Below are 27,289 nucleotides of genomic sequence, written 5' to 3'. Positions count from 1 at the left end.
AGTCTTCAGTGTCACATAATCCTTCAGAGATCATTCTTTCAGGATTCTTTGATGAAAATAAAGATTTTTAAAAACAGAAATTTAAACGTTCTGAATGTCTTTACTGACACATTTGATCGATTTAATGCATTTCTTTTAATTTCTTTCCAAAAAAAAAAAAAAAAAACACTGACCCCAAACTTTTGAACAGTGGTGAATACTGTAATTACTCGATTTAATATTAAGTATTACAATAGAGCAAATCCCAGAGACCTACACTGAAAGGCCTGAGCCACAGGCTCTTTTAACATGGGTCAGTAAGCAATCGCTCAGAATAGCCTTACACACGACGGTGGGTTTTGCCGGGCCAGGCCACTCAAATTTTCTCCCCAATGTTTTACTATTCTTCTGACGCTTAGTTGGTTATATGGAGGGCGCATATGGCCTTGGCCTGCATGCAAATGTGTGCTTTTAGTTGTCTGCAAAAAAAGAGAAATATCTTAATCTGTTTGCTTTCACTTCTGACATATGACTAACAACAAACATCTGACAACTGCCCTGCACTTGACCCAGTGTTTTTAAGCTGGCTTTGTACAGTATTTCGAGCTGTATGACTGCTGGAGGGGGAGATGGAGAGATGGGAGATGGGAGGGCGCTGTATGCACACCCATAGCTAAATGATTGCAGATGCCTGGCTTGAGCTCAAAAGCTCCACATTCCTTCCTGTCGAAGAGACATTAGACCAGCTCTGCTCTTGCCTATACAGTCTGGCAGCCTGCTTTAAAAAATTAAAAAAACTTCACTTATCTGTTATCACCACATGAACACATAACAATCCCCATATCTTATCTCTTCCTGTTCACTAATGTCATAAAGCTTAAGGGCAGGTTCTGTAGTGGTTGCAGGGCTACAAGCAACATAAGTCTTTACAGCGCAAATGCCTGGCTAGTCAGCAAAGTGCATTGACCGGAGCATGTTTATAATTTCAAATATCTGAATTTCTATAGAACTGCATTTCACATGAAAAGACAGCATATCGCTCCCTGGCACCAGACCATAAAAAAGTTGTTCTCATAGTTTGCATACGCATGTAAAACCAACCCATAACTGCCACGTTTATATGCTGGCTAACCACTCGTGACTGTAGACATCCGATTATCAGTCTAAACCCGCCATTACACAGTGGCTCAACCATCAGCATTTGGCTTCTGTTGACAACTGGCTATTTAACACATCAAAACAACAAGTGGTGCTATCAAGCCGACCTCTCCACGACGGGTTACACTGTCGCCCAAGAATGCTTCATCTTTAGATTACGGTTTGTTAGTTTTAGTCACACGACGTGCTGACACTCCCCTTCTTCTTTCCGAGGGCTCAATGTAAGTCATCATGGAAAGGTCAAAGGAGAAGTTGGCCAACTTATAAACAAATTCTAATAGGTTTATGCAAAAAAGAGGTTTCCATAGAAGCGATTTTATGGAAAGTTGTACCAATGGAAATAACGACTTCAAACGATGCAAAAAATAATTTTCTTAATCTGTTTTTGGTTTGTTTACCAGTGAAAATATCTAAACGTCCATTAAAAAAAGGCCTTTTAATAGTTCTGAATATTCATATTTGGGAATATATATATATATATATATATATATATATATATATATATATATATATTATATATATGAAGTTTCTTTTTCTTATCCCATCGGCAAATGGTTTTTTATAAGCATGAAGAAAAAAACAAAAAAGTGGTTTATGCAAAAAGTATAAGCAAAACTATTTGCCAATGGGATAATAAAAATAAAATCAAGATTCTTTAAAAACAGGTCCTGTTATTTAATGCAGTTCTCATTTAAATGTAACTTGTTTTAAGGATGTTTAGACGTTTCTACACTGGAAAACAACATCATACTAATTAGATTTAGTTGCTGTAAGTATAATTTGGTTAGCCTAGGTGTTCTTTTTTTTATGTGTTTTGATTATATTTGTGTATATTTGAATCACCAGCACCAAACCATGAAACCACATACAAATCATGAAGCATTATCTTCTTTGTCCAGAATTTTGAAACTTGTATATGGAATGGCCATAATAATCAAACATGGATTACATTTTGACACATGCAGTCACTCTGAGGCTGTTTGTAAGAGATAAAATGTCCATCATGCTTAAAATGGCAGGCGCTCTGTGCCCTGTTCCTGTTGTGTTGTTCTGCATGTGCACTGAATCTCACATTAATTAACGCTGCTCTTTCACCTGCTATCATTTTCTTGTCCTTCTCTGCTGTTTGGGTTGCTCATTATTTTCTCTCCCAGAGAAATATGTTTAATACCTACAAGCTGTGCGCCATCACAAATGCTGCACGCCCCGGCATAATGTCCTTTGTTGTTGCCAAATGGTTTTTTAATGAAAAGTTTAAGAGGGGCATAATTACATATCTGAGGCCATTATGAAATCCAATATTACAATTAAAGTAATTTTATTTGCTTGTAATCTCCCTTCACCGAGTCTAATAAGAGTTTTGAAAGAAGGCTTTGAATGGTGACTTTTCTAAATGATGTTGGGCCGCCTTTGCTCTGTCTCAGTTCTCCATGTCTTTGATTTGAAGTGCCGTGGTGAGACTGTCAGAGAAGCATGAGGGATTTGTTAGTCTGTGATCATCTAGACTCTCTAACAAATCAGTGAATTGGCCAGAAATGTTGAAGGAAGTGCTGCAAGTTGGAAAAACCTCTAAAAAAAACAGCTATCGGACCAGCAGCAAACATGCTGAACACAATGGTGTAGCCTAAGCTTGCTTTTTTTTTAAGGAAATAACCAGCACCAAACCATCGCTAACATGCATAAACCATGCTGGGAATTCATTCTTGTCAAAGTTGGGGTCTTTCAACATTCAGGGAGTTCTGCTGAGAGCAGTGGCGTAGCAAGTCAGTCCCGGGCCCATATGCAAAATAAAATGGTACGTGCCCCCCTAACCCCGCCCCCAAGTACATTGAAGATAAATTTATGATACATTTATAGACGTTCACTGTAGTGTATCAAGAAAATACCATACCAAACAATATCATTAAAAAAACACTCTACCCAACAACTTTTCACAACCAGAACGGAACAAAAACAAGTCTAAAACCAACCAAGGCTCAGCCAATGTCAATATTAATGAACTAATGATCTTGGCACGGCGGCCCAAAATGTAAAAACTACTTACTCATTTTAGTTGCATTCTCCGGGCCTTTCTTTCGACTCTTGGCACCTCATCAAGCTGTCAGCAGCTGCATTGTTGTTCTCATCCAAAGACATGCAACTGCTAATATTAGCTGGCAAAACTTCACTCTCACCTTCAACATCGTTGTCATTCGCACTAGGTCGGCACAAAAAACTCTATTTTTGGTAGTTTTTGTGTCGCGACTAACTTCTCCACCTTCTTTTTTCTCTTTAAGGCCCCACTTTTATGTTTGTATTTTTCCATCCTTTCCCATCCAATGTTCGATTAGCTAGTGGCTAGTATCCTCTCTCACACTGTTTTCTTTTTTTAATTTGACGCGGCGATGCAGTCATATAAAAAATGACGGCACAGACCTACGGCAGCCGCCGGGTGCAAAAGATAATAAACGCACACAACAAGAAATGACGGAGAAATTAGACATTACGGAGACACAATAAATTATTACACATGACATGCATACAAAAATATATTTATTGTGGTTACTCTTTAAAAATGAATTATCTCGTTTTAATTAAAAGTTTCCCATGGGCGGGGCCCCCTATCGGCCCGGGCCCATTTGCACGTGCATACCTTGCATGCCCAGACGCTACGCCACTGGCTGAGAGTGTAGATGAACTGAACAAAGTGAGCGCTGTATGAAGCCGATCCCGCTGCGCATGCGCACAGCCCCTCGAGCGCACCAATTTACAAACAAATACCAATGAGATTATGCAAAAACTGTTTTCCATTGAAACGACCTGTGGAGATGCAGGCGAGAGGAAAATAGCTTCAGTAATATAAGAACTGTGCTTCTGCAAAATAGCCATATACAACAAACATGAGAAAATGTAATTTTGACCTGACATTTCTGTTTTCGGGATCGGCTTCATACATGCGCTTTTGTGCCTCATGGCTGCATCCTTCTCACGTAGCTACTATCAGCGAATACAAATCATGTTTAATAGTAGGAACGCGTGGGTTTATGAATAATGTGGTAATCAGTTTCTTGAAAAATGACATTGAATGTTTTATTGTTAAAAATTACTGAAAAATGTAATTATGCATACATGTATAGAAAATGTTCAGGAACTGTACCCTGAAGCAATCGTGCAATGCAATAATCATTTTATCATAGACCAACAGCTACCCCTGCTGGAATGTTTGTAGAACCACAGCTGCATCCAAGTGTTGCGATTATGAATGTACAATATAAAAAAAATTGTGAGAATGATTTTTATATATAAAAATATATTTGTTTATTTATATAGGCCTACATTGTTATATATGAACATTAAAAGTGTCTTATTTTTTTTAAGAAGCCATTTGCTCACTATAGAAATGTACTGTTTAATAAAAAAAAATTATATTAATCAAAATCTTTATTTTTTTGTCTATTTAATAGTTTAATATTTTATTTTAATCACATTTATTTATATATATTTTTTATGAACTCGTTTATTTTTAATCTTATATATCTTTTTTTTTTTACTTTTTTTTGTCACTCCCTTGTGGCTCCATTGTGTTAATGACACTGTGATGGAAATATTCATCATCTTCAGAAAAAAAATGTCTCCTGTCATGAATGTATGTCCACAAATTAAAATATAGAGAGAGTTAACCGTGTTTTAAGGGAGTATATGCTGTAACTGACCATTTACCACCACTTCATTTAACCAGTCCTGTCAATTCCAAAATGCATTTTAAAAGTATTCTATTTTGTTCAAATTATGTCAAAGCGGATTTCATAAAATGCTTGCATACATGCATGATAATTAAAGAAAATAGTTTAGATGAAGATAAGTGATAAGCTGATAAAATAGGTTTAAATGAAGTATAAAGGACATCACTGTATGAAATGTGTTGGCAAACGTACATTATCTGTGCATGAAATCACAACAATTATAATGAATATAAGAACTACTGAAGAAACAATAAAGCAAGCAAAACCATAATCAGTCAATATATTAACTGTTAATAAACAATTTGTCAATTTAAATCGATACAGCTGTTCTCTGCTTCAGTTTAGTGAACCTGTCAGGTGTAACTCCCCCATCCCGACAGTGTAATAAACTGCAGGGCTCTATGAGTTGGCACGGACTGGATGTGAACAGACAGGCTCTGACATAAAAGTGCCTGGGCGCTTATCAGAGGCAGACTGTTCAGGCACCTTTAGAGCCCTTTGAGACACTCTATTCAATCTAAGAGAGGCTATGAAAAGCTAAGTGAAAGCTGGCCAAAGGACTACTGCCAAAGCAAATGACCACAGTCGTGCACCCTGCACACGCTGTGACAGTTTCTCACTATCAGAGAGCGTGTTATCAGCAATCTCTCTCTCTCTCTCTCTCTCTCTCTCTCTCTCTCTCTCTCTCTCTCTCTCTCTCTCTCTCTCTCTCTCTCTCTCACTCTCACTCAAAGACCCCGTCCTTAATGTATCCCCCACATTACAAATCCTTGTTGTGAGTCTGTGAGGAGATCTGAATACATCTGTTAGTGTTGTACCCACACTTCACTCATCTGAACATAATTAATATCATTACATAAATAAACTTAGGTCATGCGGCAGGATATTTATTTAGACATTTTTATATACACTCTATACACTCTGTTATGATCAATTTAAGTAAACTTTGGGTTCTAGACCAGTGTGTATTACCTGCCTGGTTTGTGTTATAGCTGTGGCAGTGGTTTAATTCAAGGTGGGTTTTCTGATGCCATCAAATAAAAAATTTCTTACAAGCGGCGTCTCTTTCTTTTTTCTTTTTTTTTTTAGATATAGCCATAGATATATATCCAAAGACCCATCCAAATTTCCAAAAAATATATAAAATATAGGCCTATATATGTTTTTTATTTAAATACTTAAATAGTAGGCCAAGTGTAATGGGACAGTGCAAAAGTTTTTCCACAACACAATACGCAGATGTTTTGTTTCTGTTTCTTACTGTTAAAGACTTTTGTATTATCATACAGAACTAGAAAAGCAATGTAAAGGCTTCATTGAAAGGTTGAGGCCACTCATCAGGACAAGTGAACAGTGTATAATTATTGCATAAACTGCTAAGACTATAGGGTTAGGGTTAGTCAAGTTCGTACAAGTTAGTTATCATATATTTTTCTTTAAGACTGGTCCTAACTTTTTAAAGTCAGTTACATGAAAAAATGTTGATCGTTCTTGTTTAAATTGGATAAGACTGATTACCTCTTATCTAACTGCTGGTTGGCTTTGTACAACTGTCCAGATACAGTAATTCATCTGTTTTTGATATTACTTTGCTAATCTGAAACAACGAATATACAGTCATTTACAGAGAGCAGCAGATTTAAATGACTTTGATTTTACTTATACTGCATAAGGCAGCATTTTAAATTTTTTAACAATTTTAATTTATTTAAGTGTTTTAAGTTGAAATAGGTGGACATTTTTACTGACTTGTTATCAATAGAATAAAAGATAATCACAATTAACGTGACAGTAAGGCTACACTTTGGTAAATGTTATCATTATCATTATAAAGTAGGCCACCCCTATTATACTTTGTTGAATATTACCTTTCATGCAGTGTGCAATATAAATGTAAACGATAAGCAAAGTTGTAAAGTCGAAAGTGCACGATAAATAAAGTTATTGTGTCCTAAAAAAAAAGAATCGACTCTAAACTGCCTAGGCAAGTCGTCAGGAATTCCAGTCTCACTTCCATGACCTGCATGGCATGCGTGATTTTTTTCCCCAAACCACTTCAGCGGAAATCCCGCCCTGCAGCCGATTTCATTGGTTTAGGTAACAGTGACGGGTAGGTTTAGGGATCAGTGTTTGGTGTAGGCAATCAGTACAGTGATTGACATGACCAATGAAAACTTTTAAATCGGCTGCAGGGCGGGATTTCCACTGAAGTGGTTTGGGAAAAAAAATCACGCGACCTGCATAGATAACGCTCTCGCATAATGCCCGCCTACATGATCTTCATTGGCTGCAGATCTAATATAACGTAGCCAACATTGAATAAATACATTTTCGTCAGGTTATATTGATAATTATAATCACTTAAAGAGTAACTAAACACTAAAACAACTTTTTGTAGTTACTTATCTGTAAGAATGGAGCTTCATAAATGCTGTTCATTGATTCGAGTACATTTTTTGACATTTGGGTATAAAGTGTTTTAATTTTCAAATATATGGTGTAAAAACGTCTGAGTGCTGCCCTCTTCAGGTTAAACGGAAAGCTCCTGCAGTAGGGGTACTCTCTGACGTAGAATACTCTCTGACGTCACTTTGTCACGCTCTTGGTGCGAGCTCACCACGCCCGTGGCAGCCCCTGGTATTATAAAAGCATCTGTTTCCGCCAAAACTACTGTAGCGAGTCAGGAGTTGGAATTACGAGTATTGAAAACGGATAGATATATATTAGCATATAGTTAGCATAGCATTTATATAGTTATTTTTTGATTATTTCGTGTAGTCTAGGTAGTTAATCTCGCATATCGCTCCAGTGTGCAACCTGCATTTTACGTGGGATTGCTTCTCCAATGCAATGGAGGTGGAAATGGGCTTCTCCCACTGATCTATATAATGATATTATAAATATCTTATATATAATGTATATATATATATATATATCTTATATATAATCTCATATATCAATAAATATAATCATATATATAATGTCATTCTATATAGATCAGTGGCTTCTCCCCACAGCTCGCGCTGCCAAACGCTGCTGTTCCTGCATGAACTCCACCACCGCAGCGGCGTCATGATGTGAGTGAGCATATATTTTTAATCACATTTATGTTACTTCTTATTAGGCTAAAGTTAACCCTCTGGTGTCGACAAACGCGCCGGCGCGATATGCTGATTATTTTTTTCACATAGCAGCAAAATATAATGAACGTAATAATAATAATAATCCTGGAAAAAATTACTGAATATAAGAATAATCGGATGCCGATCGCGATGTTAAGACCACAGTTTGAGCTGGTGTCCACAGACAATTCACCCTCCTCCACTTCAGGTGAAGGTGGGGGAGAAAAGTTCTCGACTTCAAATGACCGCTCTGTTGCAAAGCTACTTGAATCACTCCATTTTAGCTAGTTTGACAGCAGCTGCCACTGCGGGTCTCAGGTGCACGCACCCCCCATCCATCACCCCCCCCAACCCCCCCCCCCCCCCCGCGCCCTAAGCCCCGCCCTCGGTTCGTCCCCTCTATCTCCGCTGGGGTCTGCCCACTTTACAGCATTTTTCAAATATTTCCAGTGGGTGGAGTCAGGCTATGACCATCTAAGCCCAATTTATACTTCTGCGTCGAACTTATGCCGTAGCTACGCCGTAGGCTGTGCGTAGCGCGCGTACCCTCCGGCGTACCCTGACGTGCACCTCTCCAAAAATGTAACAACGCGTCTATTCTACGCGGACGCAAGCGCTGTGATTGGTCAGCTCAAACCGCTTCCTCGGGTTTCACATGCTCCCTCTGCGTGCGTCAACGCGGACAACGACGCAGAAGTATAAATTAAAACCGAAGCGTAGGCTACGGCGTAGAGGTTCCGGCGTAGGTCCGACGCAGAAGTATTATATATAAGAAGTATTTATACGCAGAAGTATAAATTAAAACCAATGCGTAGTCTACGGCGTAGAGGCTCCGGCCTAAACGTCTCTACACTACCGCCGGACTCGGCGCGTCCTCCATGTCTGTAGTTTTTTAACACTTTTCACTCGTGTTTGTTGTTCTAACGAATCCTCGTCCAACGTGCCATGGGTTGTGTGCAATATCAGCCGTTAGAGTGTGCATCGATCCGCACTTCGGATTCTGACCGGATATAGTAGACCATCCGGGTCTCTTTGGAACACTCATTTCAACATACTACGATTTGGGACGTACTAGTTCTATTTTCGAAAACTATTTAGGACGGATAGTATGCGAATTGGGACGCAGCAATGCTGTTTTCTGCTCTGCTCTCGGAGTTTAGTTTCCGACACGCGCTGTAAGCGCTAGACCAATCACAACAGACTGGGCCGTCTGGCCAATCAGAGCAGAGTAAGCTCTCGGAGAGAGACTGAATCATAGACATAATGTAATTTTTTATGTCTTTGGACTTAATCATCGAACGAGTTTTTTTTTTTCGTTTAAAAATGTGGTGATGTGCAATCATGTATATTATGAGAAAATTAAAGTGTTTTTTTATACCTTTGATGCATATAAACCTGTTGTATGAGACTCCAAAACAAAATTAGGAATCTTTAAATTAGCATAATGGGGCACTTAACGTTTTTAAGTTTTTACAGGCTTATTATCAATAGAATAAAAAAATCTCAAACTTAATAAGACAGTAATGTACACAGGCATTTAAAATACAATGGATAGTTAGGCGTTCCAAAAAAAACGTGACTAAATGTTTTATTCTAAATCATTAAATGATTTATGCAAAAATTCATCCATTCACTAAAGTCCATATTTCCATCTAAATGTGTATCTAAAATGTGTATCAGTCTCTTGTCTAGACATCATTCCAGACAGGTTTTTGTTCAGGGCTTTCACGGGCCAGACAGAAGCATGTTGACCCCCTGCCAGCTTCATTCCCATAGCACCCCCCCACCTCTCTCTCTCTCTCTCTCTCTCTCTCTCTCTCTCTCTCTCTCTCTCTCTCTCTCTCTCTCTCTCTCTCTCTCTCTCTCTCTCTCTCTCTCTCTCTCTCTCTCTCAGCTGATGCATGAAAATGCCACTGGTGGGCAGGAAGTGCTCCACAGAATAAAAACGAAAGCACTCAGAGGATTCAAGTCAACATGCGCTAATGCTGCGGATACTCTCCGACGCTGGTTAGTACATTCAAAACATTACAAGTTGAGTTTACATTTTTATTCCGCTATTTTGAACAGTTTCAAATGTGATTGTGGGCTAGCGTGTTGTTAGCAGCTCTTCGGGTAAACATTGCGCCGTTTTACGTTGTTGTTGTTTAGCTTTCCAAAAAAAAAAAATCAACTTGAATTCAGTCACTTGAAGAAATGAACGATTTTACATATTCACCTATCTTTAGTTTAACGTTACTTCTTACTAGGCTTTGCTTTACACCGAACTCGTTGGCAGCTTCAGTTAGCTGGTTAGCACACTGACTTAGGTAACGTTAACTGTTAAATCAAGTAACTTAACGTTAGGTGAGGTCAGTGAGTGTGTAACTTATTTTGTTTAAAAGCGTCTGTAACTTAGTAAAACTTTCGTGTAATATTTGCGTATCTAACTGCTTCAAATTAAAGTAGTTCATAAATACATAACTTGCCTAAACTTTATAAAATTAATATCAAGTAACTTTACAGTCTTGTTACACCCTGCTCTACTACCACTACTGTAACACTAACAGACAACATGGTTTTACATTATTGTAAAGGCCTATCATATAGAAAGTAGAATTACACTGGAAATCATGTTACAATCCTTGTCATCAGGGCTGCATCTCCCAAAAGCATTGTGAGCTGAGTTGATCGTAAAGACCATTGGTGGCAATGGTTCCTGAAGCCAAGTATGATCTCAAGATGATCTCAAGTTCTGTCATTACCAACACAATTCACCAGAGCTTGCATTCATAGTTGGCTAACAATGCTTTTGGTCAGTTGTGATATAAGTAAAGCTTATAAACATGAAGAAAAATCTGCTGGTTCAGATGCTGATTGTTTTACACAGAGTATAACTTCTACAGCAAGAAAGTGATTCACCCCTGTAGCTTATTTCTAATTGGTTAAACTGATGGTTACAACTCATCTTGTGTTACAACCCTCCCTGGTCTCTTCCTGTGCAGTTTATTTGAATAAGCGTGCTGTTTATAGTCTTTCACACTATTTTTTCAACTCTATTTTTTCATAATATAATCAGCATTGTGGGTTCTGTGTATTCTTTGCCTCATGCTTCTGTATGTGACGAGATCTGCTGTCTGGCAGGTAAAATAAGGAAGAGGAGAAAATGACGCATCAGGGCAGCGGTCAGGCCTGGGGGAAACTGGTTAAAGTCGACGCATCTCCGGGTTCAGAGATATTACTCATAAATAGAGAATGCACTGTGGGGAGAAAAAAAGGTGAGCTAAACATCATCACTAATAAAGTGTTTGATCATGTTAATTGCTCAATGCTCAGTCTTAACTTGTGAAATAATTATTTTAGTTTAAAAGGGCTTCTCCGTTATTTGCTTTTTCACAAAACTTCTTCATAGACTCTCCTATGACTTCAAGTTTTACTTAACTTTTATTAGTTGTTACCTTTTTTCTCTCAAGATAATCAGTCTGAAGCAGTGTCTGCATGTATTCAGTGAGCCCTTGCCTTTAACAATACTCCCTTTAGTTCAGCAAATGAACCCCCTCCCCAATAATGACAAAGGCGTCTATTGAAGACATGCTCTTGGCATATTAAGTAGTTTTTTTTGTTGTTGTGCTGGTGTGCAAAGGTTGTATTCCTTTGACTCTGTCTGTGTCTGTCTGGGTTTGAAGACTGTTGGTTTTCCCGCTTTAATTAATATCAATCCTTGTGTCTGTTTGATTCTGTGTGCTGCACTGGTTATTAGCAGAACTGATACGCTTCATTACTATAGTAGTGTAATTTTTAACCTTACATCACATCATGCCACACTATACTTCATTTAAGACTTGCATGCCTAATGTGTCTGTGAGAGAAAAGTAATGGGCCAGATCAGGGAGAGAAAAGAGGAACCTGCTTTATTAAATTCGACATGAAAATGCTTTCGCAATCCATTTTACTTTAGTAATGTCACATATTTCAGATTCAAGCAGGATAAAATCGTAAGGTGTCCCATTTGTCATTTTAGTTTTCACCGTTATGTAGCCTGCAACTATGACAAAGCAACTTTCATTGAAAAGTATATATTTATCATGAACTGCTCCCAAGACCTTGTTTTCGATAGTAACATGCGCTACTGTAATGTGAAAATATTATTATTAATAATCATGATTGATTGTTTGTTTGTTACAGTAGTGAGAAATTTGAGGAAATTTCACAATGCAAATATTATTAATGGTCCAAATATTAAGCTTTATTTTCTTTTGAATTATTATTTTTTTTTTTTCATTTTTACATACTGTTAGAGCTAAAGCTTGCATTTTTGCAGATTTATGTTAAGGCTTAGGCTGGCATTTGGGACAGGGGAACATTTCTTTTTGTTAAAGGTTTATAATGACCAAAGTGATTGTATTCCATTTTGATTTATTGTTGACTTGTCTCTATATCATAACCTTACAGACATATTTTGTTTATAGATTGTGACCTCGCATTTCCGGCTAATAAACTGGTCTCAGGGAATCATTGCAAAATCACTCAAGATCAGAACTCAGGAAAGGTGTGGTTGGAGGACATGAGGTAAGACAAATAGTTGATGGACATGGATTGTTGACTAATTTCATGGCCAATATAATTGTTTTCTTTTTTATATAAATTTGATATGTTCTTGTTTGTAAAGTTTTCATTATACTGTGCTTGGAGTTAAAATAGCCCCACATCATCACATTCCCTTCACCATACCTAGAGATTGGCATGGTTTTATTTCAGTGAGCCTAATAGCTGGTTTGATTTGCATTGAGAGATGATCTTATGGAAAGTACCCCATTCCAATTTCTAGTTATGGTGAAGGCTATGTGATGATGTGGGTCTATTTTAATTCCAAAGGCCAAGGGAACTTCATCAGGATGCTTAGTATCCTGGATCCATGAAATAACTGGCCTTTAAAAATAAAAATCTGGGAATTTAACATAGGGGTGAACTGACTTATGCCTCCTGTATTTTAAGGAAGAACATTTATTTATTTACGATACATTATTCATTCACAAAGAAAATTAGTGTCCTTAAAGGTTGTATTTTTCCTCATTTTTTTTAATTAAGGCATTAAGATCAATTTCCAAAAGATGATTTTTTTATTCCACTTCTTAGTCAACTTTAGCATGGGTGTATTCACTTATGCTAAGCATTGTACAGTAATGACCCTTCAAGTTCGATTAAACCATCGAAATATGAGAAAATTATTTTTCACAAATAAAATGGTTGACTCCAAGCACAATTATGCAATATGCTTTCAAAATCTTTAACCATTTTTTTTTTATATTTGAATAAAGGGTGATGTAAATTTTCCCAGGCCAGACATAATTTTTGTCCACTACTCTTCAATGATATAGAAAGAAAGGAGGAGGAGTGTTGTGTAAATTTACAGAACTGATATTATTTTGGAAGACTAGTGTATAATGCTAATGGTAGAGTCTATTGCCCATTGAATAAAAAAACATCAGTAGTTGCAGCTGGCATTAATTCTTTTTAAGTTTTGGCAAATTATACTGAGTGACTTCTAATTACATTAGTAAGTGAATTCAATTAATGACATGCTTTGGCCCTGCGGCAAATATATATCCAATTCCCTCATGACATTTAATCATTGCTTTGGTGAATAATTAATTGTAATTTGGTTAATAGTCAGTGGATAGAGATTCACTAGTTGGTCTGCGTCTGTAGAAACGGTATGTCTCATGTATTTATGGTATGTCTCATGTATGCTAGCTCTCCGCTGCTGCTTTACATATCCATCCAGTTGATTAAGTGAGTGTGTCTGCTAGACCGTCTTTATGCTGTGTGTTTTACACAATGCTTTGTCAACGTGATGGGAACTGCAAGGATCCCTTCCTCATTTGTAAACCTTTTTTTTTGTACAGCTTTCTATTTGCCATTTTTAACAATAATTGAACTCAGCACTTTATTCTGTCTCTATTAATTATCTTAAAAGAAATAGTCAATATTTAGTTGGATCAGAGGCTATCAGGCATTTAATTTAAACATATAATATAGGTAAGTTCATAGATGGGTAATTTGTCATCTTTGAAGACACTAATTTAATATGTTCCAAGTACATCAGAAGACAGTGTGGGTATCAGAAATGTGGCCTTGCGGTTTAATGCACATGCTTGGACATGTTGCTCAGACATGAAGACTAAGTTTGAATCCAGCTTGTGATTCCTTCTCTTTGTCCATAGTCCCTAAAAATAAAATTCACAAAAAGGCAATTTGCCTACATCGTTAAGCCTCTGAATAGCACTCTGTGCATTCAAAGGGACCCGTAATTTGTTAACGTTCTGCTTGATAATGGTCTGTTTGTTTGTTTCAGCACCAATGGGACAGTGATCAACATGTCTAAAGTGGTGAAGAAACAGACGTACTTACTGCAAAATAGTGACGTCATTTACTTTGTGTACAGGAAGAATGAGCCAGAACAAAGTATGTTTTGTTTTTCGTCACATTTAAGCATTTTCTCTTTTGGTATTACGTTGCGTTCAAAAATATGACCCAGATTGGCCACATCACTCATCTATTTTCTTTTTTGCAGACATTGCTTATATGTATCAGACCATCAGGCCGCAAGAAAGTGCCTCACAGGACGTTGAAGGTAAACAGACATTGATAACATTTCATTCAGATGTTTGTTTTGCTATAGCCTGTCGGTAGAAAAGGACAGTTGTTTCATAGGAAGAGAGCGTTAAGCAAGCTCACACTAGAGGACTGAATCGCTTTGGTGCTCGCACTACACAACAAGGTGTCTTGTCATCTGTCGTTGTCTTGTCGTAGCAGTATGCATATGACACAGCACAATGGAGACTAGATGTCACACTACAAGACCTTTGGTCAAGAGAAAAAATGTTTTACATAAATTCAAGCAAAAAAATGAGTGATTGCGAGATTTTTTTGTTTATACCGTCTGCACTGTGATTGGCTGTATTAGTTCCATCTAGCCATTGCATCCAACACACTACAAGATCATGTGACGATAATATCAAATAGGTTTGAAAATATTGCAATGTTAGTGACTGCTGACCACATCAACCACAGGTTTGGCCGTGACCTGGGAGTTTTGTCACAGACCTTGGAAATCCAGCCAGAAGTTGTGTAGTATGAGCTTGCCTTTTACTACATTTTGAGGATTGGAGAGAGCTTACGAAACTTTTTTTTTTTTTCCTTTGGAAGAATATGCACAGATGAATCACTGACCCTAATTTCATCTCCATGCAATTTTGGACAGAACTTTTCTTTTTTGAGTGAACTATTTCTTTAAGTTACAGTTTTCTCTTTGTGGTCCCCACAGATGCTGTTATAGAAGAAGATTCTGATCTAACAGAAACCGAGAGTGAACCAGCACCAGTAGAGCCTGTTATTGTGAAGCCTCTACCTCAGTCTGAGCATGAGGACCCCCAGCCATCTACCTCCAGCTCATCCTTCCACTTCTACAACATGCCCTTATCTGCCTGCTCTGGTAATTACAGTCCACACTGTATATGCACGTTCCTGCAAGTGTCTTTGCATTTACAATTATATAATAATTACTTTCTTATCAATGTCTTCTTTGGCTGCTGTTCATTTATGCGTCGAGTTTTTCAAATTTACAGCGTTTGACACAGGCATTAATCCGGGTATTTGAAAACCGTTTTCGTTTAAAAACGGTCTCCGTCCACACTAGCGTTTTCAGGTGTTTTCCGACGTTTCGGTGTGGATGAGAAACTTTTGAAAAATGATAAATTCACCTTACTGTGCATGCGTAAAACCTTACAAAAGCTCACTGAGATGATACAGATGGAAAAATAAATAAAATTATGACGCAATTCTTCTGACAGGATAATTTTATTTAGCAACATATCTAGCCATTCACTGATGCATCTATGTCGCACTTAGTCACCGTATGTTAGATCTAAAACGCAACTGCTCCCATGTATTGCCACAGGACAGCAAATGCGAGTAAATTATCTGTCATCTTTGCAGGACTGTGTTTTGAAGAGTGTGCAAAGTAACATATTATAGCAACAGTGAATAGCACAATACCGGTATAAACATGAATATCTATTGGTACAATATGCATCACATGATTAAACTTGCGTCATTTTTCTTAAATACCTTCGTTTTGACAGTCCACACTACAACGTGCAAACGGCGTTTTCAAATTTATCCACTTAGGAGAGCGTTTTCAAAAAGCTTAATTTTCCTTAATAAAAACGCCGTCTCAGTGTGGACGGAAGGCCAAAACGGAGAGAAAAAGATGTGTTTTCAAACGAAAACATATTAGTGTGGACAAGGCCATAGTCAAAGAATGTTTGTGTGTACCATTAAGCAGATGTGTCTGCAAAGAAGAACCCAGTCAGTTCATCGGTTGTTCGTAAAGGAGAGTCGGAGATGACCGCACCAGCAGGCAGCCCCGGGGAGCCGGTCATGAATCACACCCGGCTGAAGTGGACCTACTGGACTGAGGGAGGACCACAGGCGGAGCCGGAGATGGAAATGCAGAGGAAAAGAAGAAAAACTGACAGAGGTGCTGTAACACACTGTTTTGGAAAAACGAATATATATGATTCATTTGAAAAAATGTATGATGTCTGTCTATTTTGAGCGTTCTGAGCATCTGCATTTCAACATGTCAGTGAAACGCATTTCATAGTTGCTAACTTGACAACTTTTTCAGAGTACTTTGAAAATGTTTAGAAAGCAATCTGTGAAAAATCTGGCAACATGATTGTGTCGTGCATCGTAATGTGTGCCATTTTAGTGAAAGAAATACAGGAAATGATAGGGTGACCTGTTGGCAACAGAGTTTGACAGTGTCACAAGCCAGATATGAACCAGTGTCACCCTCATAAGCACATGCACTAACTGCTAGACTGCAGCTCTGATGGTTTAAGATTGCCACGTACACAATTGTTCAAAAGTTTGGGTTTGGTAAGCTTTTTTTATATATTTTTTTTATGTTTTTTAAAAGTGTCTTTTGCTCACCACGCCTGCATTTATTTGTTAAAAGCTACAATAATATTGTGACATATTTTTAGAGTTTGAAATGACTTATCTATTTTAATAAATCTTAAAATGTTATTTATTCCTGTGATGGCAAAGCTGAATTTTCAGCTATCATTACTTGAGTCTTCAGTGTCACATGATACTTAAGTAAACATTTCTTATTATTACAATCATTTTGAAAACAGTTGTGCTGCTTAATATTTTTGTAGAAACTGTGATACATGCTTTTCAAGATTCTTTGATGAATAGAAGAGTAAAAAGAACAGTATTTTTTATTTGAAATAAAAATCTTGTAACGTTATACATGTCACTTTTGATCAATTTAATGCATCCTTGCTAAATAAAAGTATTAATGTCGTTCAAAAATCTTGCTGACTTTTGAACATTGGTGTATATCTGGAATTAAAATGTGTTTCGGATCTGTTCTAGAATATGAACACTTTTAAATGTAACATTTGTGTATCTGTCTGTCTTGCAGATGATCAGAATGGGTTTGGATGTACTCTCAGTGAATCTGCTGTTTCTGCAGCAGCTCCTCAGCTCCCTATCAGAGGAGCAGCGGGAAAAGAGAAAACTGAGGGAGCCACAACAGACAAGATGGAAGAATCCCTCACATGCATCGTCTGCCAAGACCTGCTGCATGACTGTGTCAGGTCAGTCCAGTGTGTGCAAATCAACACTTAAACCCGAATGGACATGTTGGCCAACATAAATCCCTTACAGTTGTTTTCTTAATGTAAACCTTTATAAAAATCCTTTAAAGAAAGATTTTAATAAGTTGTGGGGAGGCTGAGTTTGAATGAACGTGTGTGCTTCCTTACAGTCTTCAGCCCTGCATGCATACATTTTGCGCTGCCTGTTATTCTGGCTGGATGGAACGTTCCTCCTTCTGCCCCACCTGCCGATGTCCTGTGGAGAGAATCCGTAAAAACCACATTCTCAACAACCTGGTGGAGGCTTACCTTCTCCAGCACCCAGGTACTGTATCACACACAACCTAGCCAAAGAGATAAATAGTCCATATCAAAGAGTTTACGGAGATGTTATTTTTTTAAGCATATTTGCTGCTAAGAGTTTGGACTTAATCCATTAAAACTACTTTGCACAAATAGGATGGTCAGGTAAAGCAGTCTCTTATGCTCATCAACACTAGTGTTCTTACTGTATTTGACAAAATAATTGTGATGTTGTCAGTAGTTCTACAATTTAAAATAATGTTTATTATAAAATGTAATTTATTCCTGTGATGCCAAGGCTGAATTTTCAGCAGTCATTACAGTGTCACATGATCCTTTAGAATCCATTCTAACATGCTGATTAGGTGCTAAAAACATGTCTTATTCTCACTGTTGAAAACAGTTGTGCTGCTTAATATTTTTGTAGAAACCAGTGATGCATTTTTTCCAGGATTCTTTGATTAATAGAAAAGTAAAAAAAAAAAATTTTTGGTAAGATTATAAATGTCCTAACTCACTTTTGATTGCATCCTTGCAGTATAAAAGGAGTCGTTTCTTAAAAACTTAGCTGCTCCAAACTTATGAACAATTTTTATTTTTGCGGCTTTATTTTTTATTTATTGTTTTGGTCTCAGAGAAGTGTCGGAGTGAAGATGACTTGCGCAGCATGGATGCCCGGAACAAGATCACGCAGGACATGCTGCAGCCGAAAGTCGAGCGCTCCTTCTCGGACGAGGAGGGCAGTTCAGACTATCTGTTTGAACTCTCAGACAATGACAGTGACATTTCTGACATGAGGTCAGAATCTTTACACTTTTCCAATCACAGCCTTGTGGTTTTTTTTAAAAGGAAGTGCTTGACATAAATATGCAGTATATTTCACTTCAACTTCCTGGAAAACTCAGTTATCTAATTATTGAAGTGTTTAGTATTTTATAAATTATATTAAAGGTTAGCTGAAATTGTGATTCTCTTGGCTTGATGTTAAAATAATAGACGTCAAGTAGGTTCTAAATATAGGTACCCACTAGGCTTGGGCGGTATCCAAATTTTGATACCGTCAAACCTCCTCCCTATTTTACCGGGGTATACGGTATTACCGTGACTAATTAAAAATTATGACATAAGGCTCAGACAGCGTCACCAAACTGTTGGCTTGTGTCTACACCGTTCAGAAACTGAATACCAGATCGGGCATAAAAAACACACAAAAAAAAATCAAGGCCAACCCGTGCACGTTGTGTCTGATCCCTGTTGACGGCATTAAATGTAATATGAGCCGGAGCCCTATTTAGACTCGACTATTTTTAATACGTGGGCCGTTATAATATGGTGGCGCCAAATAATTGTTTAACCCAGGTGCTGAGGGGGTGGTAGATATAAATACTATTTATAAATGAGCAAAAAAATCATTTTATTAATTCATTTAAATTAAATTAACAAGCAACAAGCCAGAAGTGCATTTGTAAATCCGGTGACACGCGTCCATTGATTTTTATTAATACAACTTTTCTATCAGTGCTGCAAAGATTAAGTTGACGATCGCCATCTCCTAGTGGACGCGCATATATAGAGAGAAATGCAAATCATGGATTACATAATCAGAAGGTATAGGCTAGCCTTTTTCTTTTCGTTTTGAATTGTTTCGTTTAAAGAAATTGACGATTGATATCTCCGCAGTGAACGCGCGTATAGAGAGAAATGCACATCCTGGATTAATCCGAGAGTATGCTGCCTATATTTCTTTTCCTTTTGAATTGTTTCGTTTAAAGAAATTGACGAATCGCCATCTCCATAGTGAACGATAGAGAGAAATGCACATCATGGATTACATAATCAGAGAGTAGGCTAGCCGATTTCTTTTCGTTTGGAATAGTTTCGTTTAATTTGATGATCGCCATTTCCGTATAGAACGCGCATAGAGAGAAATGCACATCATGGATTAAATAATCAGCGAGTGGCCTATTTCTTTTCATTTTGAATTGTTTCGTTTAATGAAATTTCAAGCTTTATTTAGATATCTTTCATGTCTGTGAGACATACACTGAGTTTCGGTTAATTTATGATGAGATTTCAATGCAAGTGACCGCGGCGCCCCAGCGCACGATCATGTCATGATTATGTTGTCTGCTATATTTGATTCTTATTTATTATTGGTTGATAAAAAAAAATTTATATTAAAATAAGGATACAATTTATACAAAACGAAATTCACTTTAAAGAAAGGCCTTTTACAAAATGAAACTTAATTAAGTGGTCAATGTCTGACTCCCGATGCATCCCATCTTACTCGTGCTGTTCGGTTTTCATTATCAACGTAAAAAAAAATAACATTATAATATTTTAACAAATATAAACGAATGCGCTTATTTAATGAACTCAGGGCAAAATGCATCCTCGCCGCACTGAGTGGGTGGTTGTTTCGGAGATGCGACATTAGGTTAGAGGTGTTTCCATCTCTCGCGGTCACCTTTTTTATTGCAACATTTACAAATTGCCTAGTCAGTATTTACCGCCTCTCCCTTCTCTCTCTCTCTCTCCTCCACACTGTCACTAGAGACAACTACATAAGCATTTTTAGGCATTGAATAAATTATATTTATTTATTATATATAAGTGCCGGTAATGACGGTATTGAAACTGATACCGTTGCTATTTTAAGACCCCGCGGTATACGATATTACCGAAATACCGCCCAACCCTAGTACCCACCCTGATTAACTTTGTTTGTACACAGTCAGCCCTACATGATGTGTCGGCAGTGTCCGGGCTATCGGAAGGAGCTCAGCTCTGCCCTGTGGATCTGTGAGCCTGCTCAATCTGAGGGACCAGCTAAAGTGCCTGGAGACGGGCCCTCTACATCCTCCGGTACCTCCACAGGTCATTCACGCTCACATTTTAGCCTAAACCATGCACTCACACACACCAACAGAGAAATCCACAGCACTTCTACCTATGCTGAAATCCTCTGTATTCCTACTACAGCTCCTCAGGAGTTCAGGTGTGCTCCTCAAGGCAGTCACCTCATCTGCAACTGCTGCCTGCAGCCCATGCCTGACCGACGCTTCGAGTACCTTCCCCCTCAGATGTCCCCGCAGCACTGTGAGTGGCCCTGACACCTGTCCATCAATGTTCTCAGGCCTACTGCAGTCACATGATGATTTGTTGCCCGCTCCTTTCAACAGGTATGGTGTGCCAGAAACCTTTCTGCCATGTGTACTGGGGCTGCCAGCGGATCGGTTGTCACGGCTGCCTAGCTCATTTCAGCGGTAGGTTTCTGACTGGTTAAGATTTCTGTAGAATATTTTTCTCACTGCCTGTGTTTTTTTTATAATAATGATTATGGATATTTCTCCTCACAGATCTTAACCTTAATGACAAATGTCTGGATGGAGTTTTTAATGGTAATCAATATGAGTCTGAAGTCCTTCAGGTATGTACGGTTCTTTTGCTCCATTAATAATATTTGAGACCAGTATTATTAATATACTATTATAGTATTTTTGACTGCACTGACTGAGGATGAGAAGTAAACTTGAACTGAATAAAAGCTAGATGATGACATCACTTCAGAGCTGCTTTATGGCTGAATTGAACTTATTTCGTGATTGAACTTTACAAGTATTAAACTTTTAACTCATCCAGTATTGTGCTACAGACATGCACGCAACCTCTAACCAAAAATCATGACCTTTTTTTTGCCTGATGAATTATAAAATGGGGGAAAAAATCCCATTGTCTGACTATTGAAATAAAGAACTGTGATTAATCTTAGTTTTAGTTTTCCCAAAAATTAAAATGATCCCATAATTTACTCGCCCTAAACCCATCCTATGTGTATATGACTTTATTCTTTTAGCCAAACACAGAGTTATATTAAAAAATATCCTGGCTCTTCCAAGCTTTATAATGGGAGTGAATAGAGTTTTTTGAAGCCCAAAAAAGTGCATCCATCCATCATTAAAGTAATCCATACAGCCAGGGGGTTAATAAAGGCCTTCTGAAGCAAAGCAAATGTGTTTTTGTAAGAAAAATATTCATATTTATAACTTTATAAGCCATAATCGCTGGCTTCCGATAACGGCTGTACGTGAGTCTAGTTCCAGTGGAAGAGTGACCTCTGACCACACGAGGATGTAGGAGCAGCGTAAGTTTAGGTGAGAGTAGACGCCTCTCGTGGTTAAAACAAACAGGGCTGGGCAACAAACTCAAGCTCCTCTAAAAATTCTCCTTTTAGACTTCTAATTCGTGACCGTTTTTTTTGTTTTGCTCAATATGTCTAGAAAAAAAACCTCAATATGTCACGTGTCGGGTCAGAGGTCACTCTTCTGCCGGAACTCGACTCGCGTATGTCATTAATATGGATATTTTTTCTTAGAAAAACATCACTTTGCTTCAGAAGACATTTATTAAACCCCTAGAGCTGTATGGATTGCTTTTATTATGGATGAATTTGCTTTTTTGGCTTCAAAATCTAAGGTACCATTCACTCCCATTATAAAGCTTGTAAGAGCCAGGATATTTTTAAATATAACTCCGATTGTGTTTGGCTGAAAGAGAAAGTCATTGACCCTTCGCTAAGTCCCGCCCACCTTAGTTACTGTTGCTACGCCTGTCAAGCTTTCGGGTCTAGCACGTCTATTACAGTGTGTATGCACCGGTGTCAGACATTCCCAATGAGATAATTAGTAATTTTTGGCGAACATGTGAAATATCTGAGAGAGAGAGCAAGACAAAAAGGACTGCAGTGTGCATTTCGAGGGATATATCCACAACATTATATGCAACCGATTAGAGAATAATTTCATAAAAATTGAAGCTTAAGCCTATAGTCGCAGCAGCAGCCGCCTCTTACGCTGTCCATTCACATGGGAAACACACAAATTGAGGAACAGCTGTGTTCGTGCACAGCCACAGCAGGGTAAGTGAAATGTGAAACTAATCGAATAATTATAAATCAAACAGTTTATCCATAAATCTTGTGGAATAACACTAACACCGGGAGAGCCGCGATCGGACTGGGTTAAAGTTACTCAGTCAGGGCCAACAGTAGGCCGTCGATTAACAAAATGCTGAAATATATTTTAAAGTATGTCAGTGAGCCTCCGTCTTGTCTTTAAACGTCTTATTTTACGTTAAAACATGTGCATTATGAATAAAGAACCGTAATTATTTCCAACTTCCAAGGAATAGGTGTTTTTGTTAATCCTGTCGACACGTAACTGTTAGTTGTGAATGGGGTCTCCCACACTGCTTGATCCACGCACATCATTTCTCCCCTTGACTTTTAGATTTTCGGGAAGGAAAAAAATTCCACTCCCCCGTCCAAACTTTTAGGATACCCGGTATCAGATTTGCACAATCCACACGCACAACGCTTCAGCATGTTTCCCTCGCTCGAAAGCTTGCCAGACCTTTCACGCCTAGTTACGGTTGCTAAGACACGATTGGCCAGTGCGGTTTTCGGGCGTGGCTTAGCGAAGGGTCAATTATGGGATCATTTTCATTTTTGGCTGAACTAACCCTACAGTACACCCTACAGTAAGATGTTAAATAGAAGAAAAAATAGTTTTCTTGATTCAGCAGAAAAGGCTTTTTTTTTTTATGCGGGCATTACGTTAATTAGCCTATAATGCTATAAGGACCTTGGTTACCTTTGCAAAAGCACCACTCCCATTTTCTTTATAAAATGTAACAAACAAGTGAATTATTAGGAGGATGTTTTACCAGAAATATTTTGTTTTAAATTCAAGTGTTATTTGAATGCTATAACTGTATAAGCTCCGTGTTTGTTGATCATTTGTGCTTTCTTTGTGGCAGAACTATTTGACTTCTCGAGGAATGAGCTGGAGGCACATGTTGCAGGAAGCGCTCCAAGCTGTACAGCAGGGCCTGTATCATCTCTCTGGTAATATTGACAATTGTTGAGGCTGGGTGATAGAAGGAAAATAATATCTCAATATTCTTAAACATTTTGTGGGATATGTTAGATTTTTGAGTTTTGGTTTCACACCAAGTCCCATTAAGAAAAGTCATTTTACTCGGCGGCCATCTTTGTAAAGCCTCACGGGCAGCTATTTCAGTCATACAAGTACAGTTCTTTTTGAACATGGAAACATCAAATTCTCCAAAGCTGTTCACCAAGCTTATGATTTCATATTTGAAATCACCAATGGAATCTAACAACAACTGTCTCATAAATGTTGTTTCTAAATGCTCAAATCATGAATTGGTTTTGTAGACCCACCAATGCGCATGTGCAGTCATAAGCGTGCGTCTCGGAACAGCTGTGTCTAAAAGAAACTGCAGTGATGCAATTACTTATTTAGAAAGCGGGACTTATCCCACCATATTGTGTTACACTTTCTCCCATTCATAATAATATAAGTGCACTGTCACAGAGATCTTTTTTTTTTTTCTAACAAGCCTTTCGTATTTTTCTCTTAACTGATTTGAATGCATATTTTCGAACAATGTGGATTCAAAAATTTCAGCTGATTCGTCATTTTGCTACAAACAAGAAATTAAGTCAGTTCAACTACTTCTATTTGATTGAAAATGATGCCCTGTTGTAATTCACAGTTGTATGTATTTCAGATTACAGAATCACTGCCAACTCTTTCCTGTGCTACTGCTGTGGACTTCGCACTTTTAGAGAGATTGCATACAAATACAGAGAGCGTATTCCTCCATCAGAGCTGCCAGGTAAGACTCATATGCATTAAAGTAACGCAAAGCTACACAGTCATATTAGTGTCACAGTATTTATGTCGTGCCGCACATCAAGCCAAATCTATAAAACTACAGAATAAACTGAAAGTGATGCAGTAAGTTTGCTTGTTTTTCCACAGATGCTGTGACCACCAGACCAGACTGTTACTGGGGACGCAACTGTCGGACTCAAGTGAAAGCACACCACGCTTTGTAAGTTAAACCACAGTTGATCATCCTCTGAAGTGCTCCATACTTGAATCCACCAGTAGAGGGCAGCTAATGCACATCTATGTAGTGTCAGTCTGAAGTACAACAACATAAATCTGTTTGCTAGTGCATTTATATAAAAGCCTTTAAATGATCATAATCGTATATCTCGGATGACACACAATGATCAATCTTAATCAGTAATTTTGTATTCTCTTCCAGGAAATTCAACCACGTGTGCGAACAGACACGGTTTAAGAACTAAAGCTGGTGGAGTGACGCTTGATTTGACGTAGCTTTATTAGCATTGCTGCGGGCAGGTGTTATACCTCTTTTTCTCCTCTAGATGGCATCTTTACATATGCAAAAGTCAATCAGATGATGATAAACCAATCATCCTTGAAGTATGGTTTCAGCATATGGAAACATTTGATCTGGATATGCACTGTGTGTAGAGACGGACTCTAATTTTCCATGATGGATTGACCGTCACACTTTCAGTATGCACACTTCATTCCACTATGGATTCATGTCACATCTCTGCTTGTAATTGTAAAACGAGACTACGTTGGCAATCACTTTTTCTTTCAAAAAGCTTTTTAGCTTAAACAATATATAATATACAAATGATATAACTAACCTCTGGTGCCTAAGAGTTGACTTTAAGTGTTCTCGGTGCGCTGCTTTGCATATGTCTCAGTTCTTTCAAATGTTATGTTTGACGTTTCAATGTATTACTAGTATTATTAAGACATTTACGTGCTACTGAGAACATTGAAAATGTATGTTATAAATAAGGGATGATTGCGTTCTAGAGGTGACTGATCAAGTGCACTAAACTGACATGTTAGGTATTCAGCATTTTTTTCTTCATTATTTTTCTAAGGGTCATAAGCCCTTGTGAGTGTATTTGTTCTTTTTCATTTGCCGGGCTGTTCTAAAGGCATATGAGAGATTTTTTTATATATATATATAAAACAAGACTGAGGGTTATATCACACTGCTAGGGATAATCAAGTCAAATCTGATTTATAATGTAGACTTGCACGTCTTATGATTCTGAAATTTTTGCTGTTGCCTCTGGGGAAATGTTTATGAAATTCATATGCAAACAAGAGCAGTTTTAGCTAGTCGATGCTTTTCCCAGTGTTTTCTTAGGTGACTAACATATTTTAGGTTTCATTTCACTTGTAGCTTTGGTTGGGTTATGTAGGTAGATGTTAAGACCATATAACAGCTGTTTAAATATTTTCTAACTAGGCTAGAGCTGTATTTCTAAACTAGAAAATAGTTTTTCCATCTACCCCAGAAGTTGCATTTCAGTTGATGTGAATATTTAACACTCAGCTCTATTTGTTGTTTAACTCCGTAAACCACATTGGTTTTAGCCAATTTTCCCAAATATTTACATTTATAAGTTTAAGTGTATTGTACATGCATCCATTATGTGATCCATAAAACTGTTACCACAATCAGTCATTAAAATCTGGCATTAAGCTTCAAGCCACATGAAAATAAGTAAAGAACATTTTTACCCTTTAACTTTTCTTTATGTTTGAGGTTGTTTCTTTTGTTAGATAACCCATCTAATTCCCTTAATTAACTAAAATAACTTAAAGTTGGTGCCTCACCTTGCAGGGAACTTTTTGCATTACTGTTAGTTAGATGATATTGTTGAAAAAGGGTGTAATGCTTGCTTTATTTTTTGCCTTGTGCCATATTTTTCGGTTCTGTTGTCCTTCACACCAAGACATTCTTCAGAGGCTCAGATTAGACTTCCTACAACCTTCAACTGCTCTTTAATGAAGTTGGACAGAATGGCTCAGCACTGTAAAACCTCACACACTAAACTAATGGCATCTGACAAACGCCCACATTTGGTGGATTTGCTACAGTTCATTAGTGAATGTTACATTGTGGTCTTACACAGAATAACTCGCCCAACCCTTACTTTTCTCTGCTTTGGGAATGTTTGTACAATGAAGTTTAGTGCTGCAATTGAATGTTTGCTTGCACCTGTTTAATAACTAAATTTATATATATATTATAAATATATATAAAAAATTTGATCATATTGTACATTAAGTGGTATGCAAAATATTACTTTTTAAAAAATGCAAAAATACACACACACATATATATATACAGGAGTATTTGTCATACCAATTAATACAATCAGATAAAAATCTGATTGTAGGCCTACCTTTCTAAATATCTACATGTACATGTTATAGTTTTGTTTGAAACGGGCTCTTGTATGCACCTAAAAGGTGGTTTTAGTGAAATTCAATGGAGTTATGATGTAAGCTCTAAAGCGGGTCTCATACTATGAACTCTCAAAATCTGCAGGAACGGTTGAGGGATTTATTCGGGGTTGGTCCCGAGTGTTAGAGACGCTTTAGAGGCTGCTTTGCATTTGCTGAAAGGAAAATGT

General features: G+C 37.7%; 1 protein-coding gene across 7 annotated transcripts; it reads left to right on the top strand.

Annotated features, from left to right (window-relative positions):
* Positions 1 to 9,864: 9,864 nt before the first annotated feature.
* On the top strand, positions 9,865 to 26,397 carry chfr (checkpoint with forkhead and ring finger domains, E3 ubiquitin protein ligase). 7 transcript variants are annotated; one of them, XM_077241484.1, is made up of 18 exons: positions 9,865 to 9,988; positions 11,102 to 11,235; positions 12,427 to 12,526; positions 14,313 to 14,422; positions 14,532 to 14,591; positions 15,285 to 15,452; positions 16,305 to 16,499; positions 17,457 to 17,631; positions 17,802 to 17,956; positions 18,570 to 18,732; positions 20,672 to 20,802; positions 20,920 to 21,036; positions 21,120 to 21,203; positions 21,297 to 21,367; positions 23,755 to 23,842; positions 24,532 to 24,639; positions 24,786 to 24,858; positions 25,078 to 26,397. In XM_077241484.1, the coding sequence occupies exons 2-18, from the start codon at positions 11,124 to 11,126 to the stop codon at positions 25,118 to 25,120; spliced, it is 1,953 nt and encodes a 650-aa protein (XP_077097599.1). In that variant the 5' UTR covers positions 9,865 to 9,988; positions 11,102 to 11,123; the 3' UTR covers positions 25,121 to 26,397. The 7 variants fall into 7 exon arrangements, with proteins under 7 accessions (XP_077097599.1, XP_077097596.1, XP_077097598.1 ...); XM_077241481.1 differs by having other exon boundaries at positions 20,672 to 20,814; XM_077241483.1 differs by having other exon boundaries at positions 9,878 to 9,988; positions 16,302 to 16,499.
* The last annotated feature ends 892 nt before the right edge of the window (positions 26,398 to 27,289 follow it).

Source organism: Siphateles boraxobius, unplaced genomic scaffold (assembly GCF_051911475.1).
Source record: "Siphateles boraxobius isolate OS27281-9 unplaced genomic scaffold, OSU_SipBor_1 24, whole genome shotgun sequence".
NCBI classification, from domain to species: Eukaryota; Metazoa; Chordata; class Actinopteri; order Cypriniformes; family Leuciscidae; genus Siphateles; species Siphateles boraxobius.
The sequence above is the reverse complement of the archived record's forward strand: the minus strand, read 5'-3'. Positions and strand labels throughout refer to the sequence as shown.

Coding starts and splice junctions, on each gene's coding strand:
- chfr (XM_077241479.1), top strand. CDS start 11,124: ATGACGCATCAGGGCAGCGGTCAGGCCTGGGGGAAACTGGTTAAAGTC. Junction 17,957..18,569: donor TTACCTTCTCCAGCACCCAG/GTACTGTATCAC, acceptor TTTTGGTCTCAG/AGAAGTGTCGGAGTGAAGAT. Junction 23,843..24,531: donor GGGCCTGTATCATCTCTCTG/GTAATATTGACA, acceptor TATGTATTTCAG/ATTACAGAATCACTGCCAAC.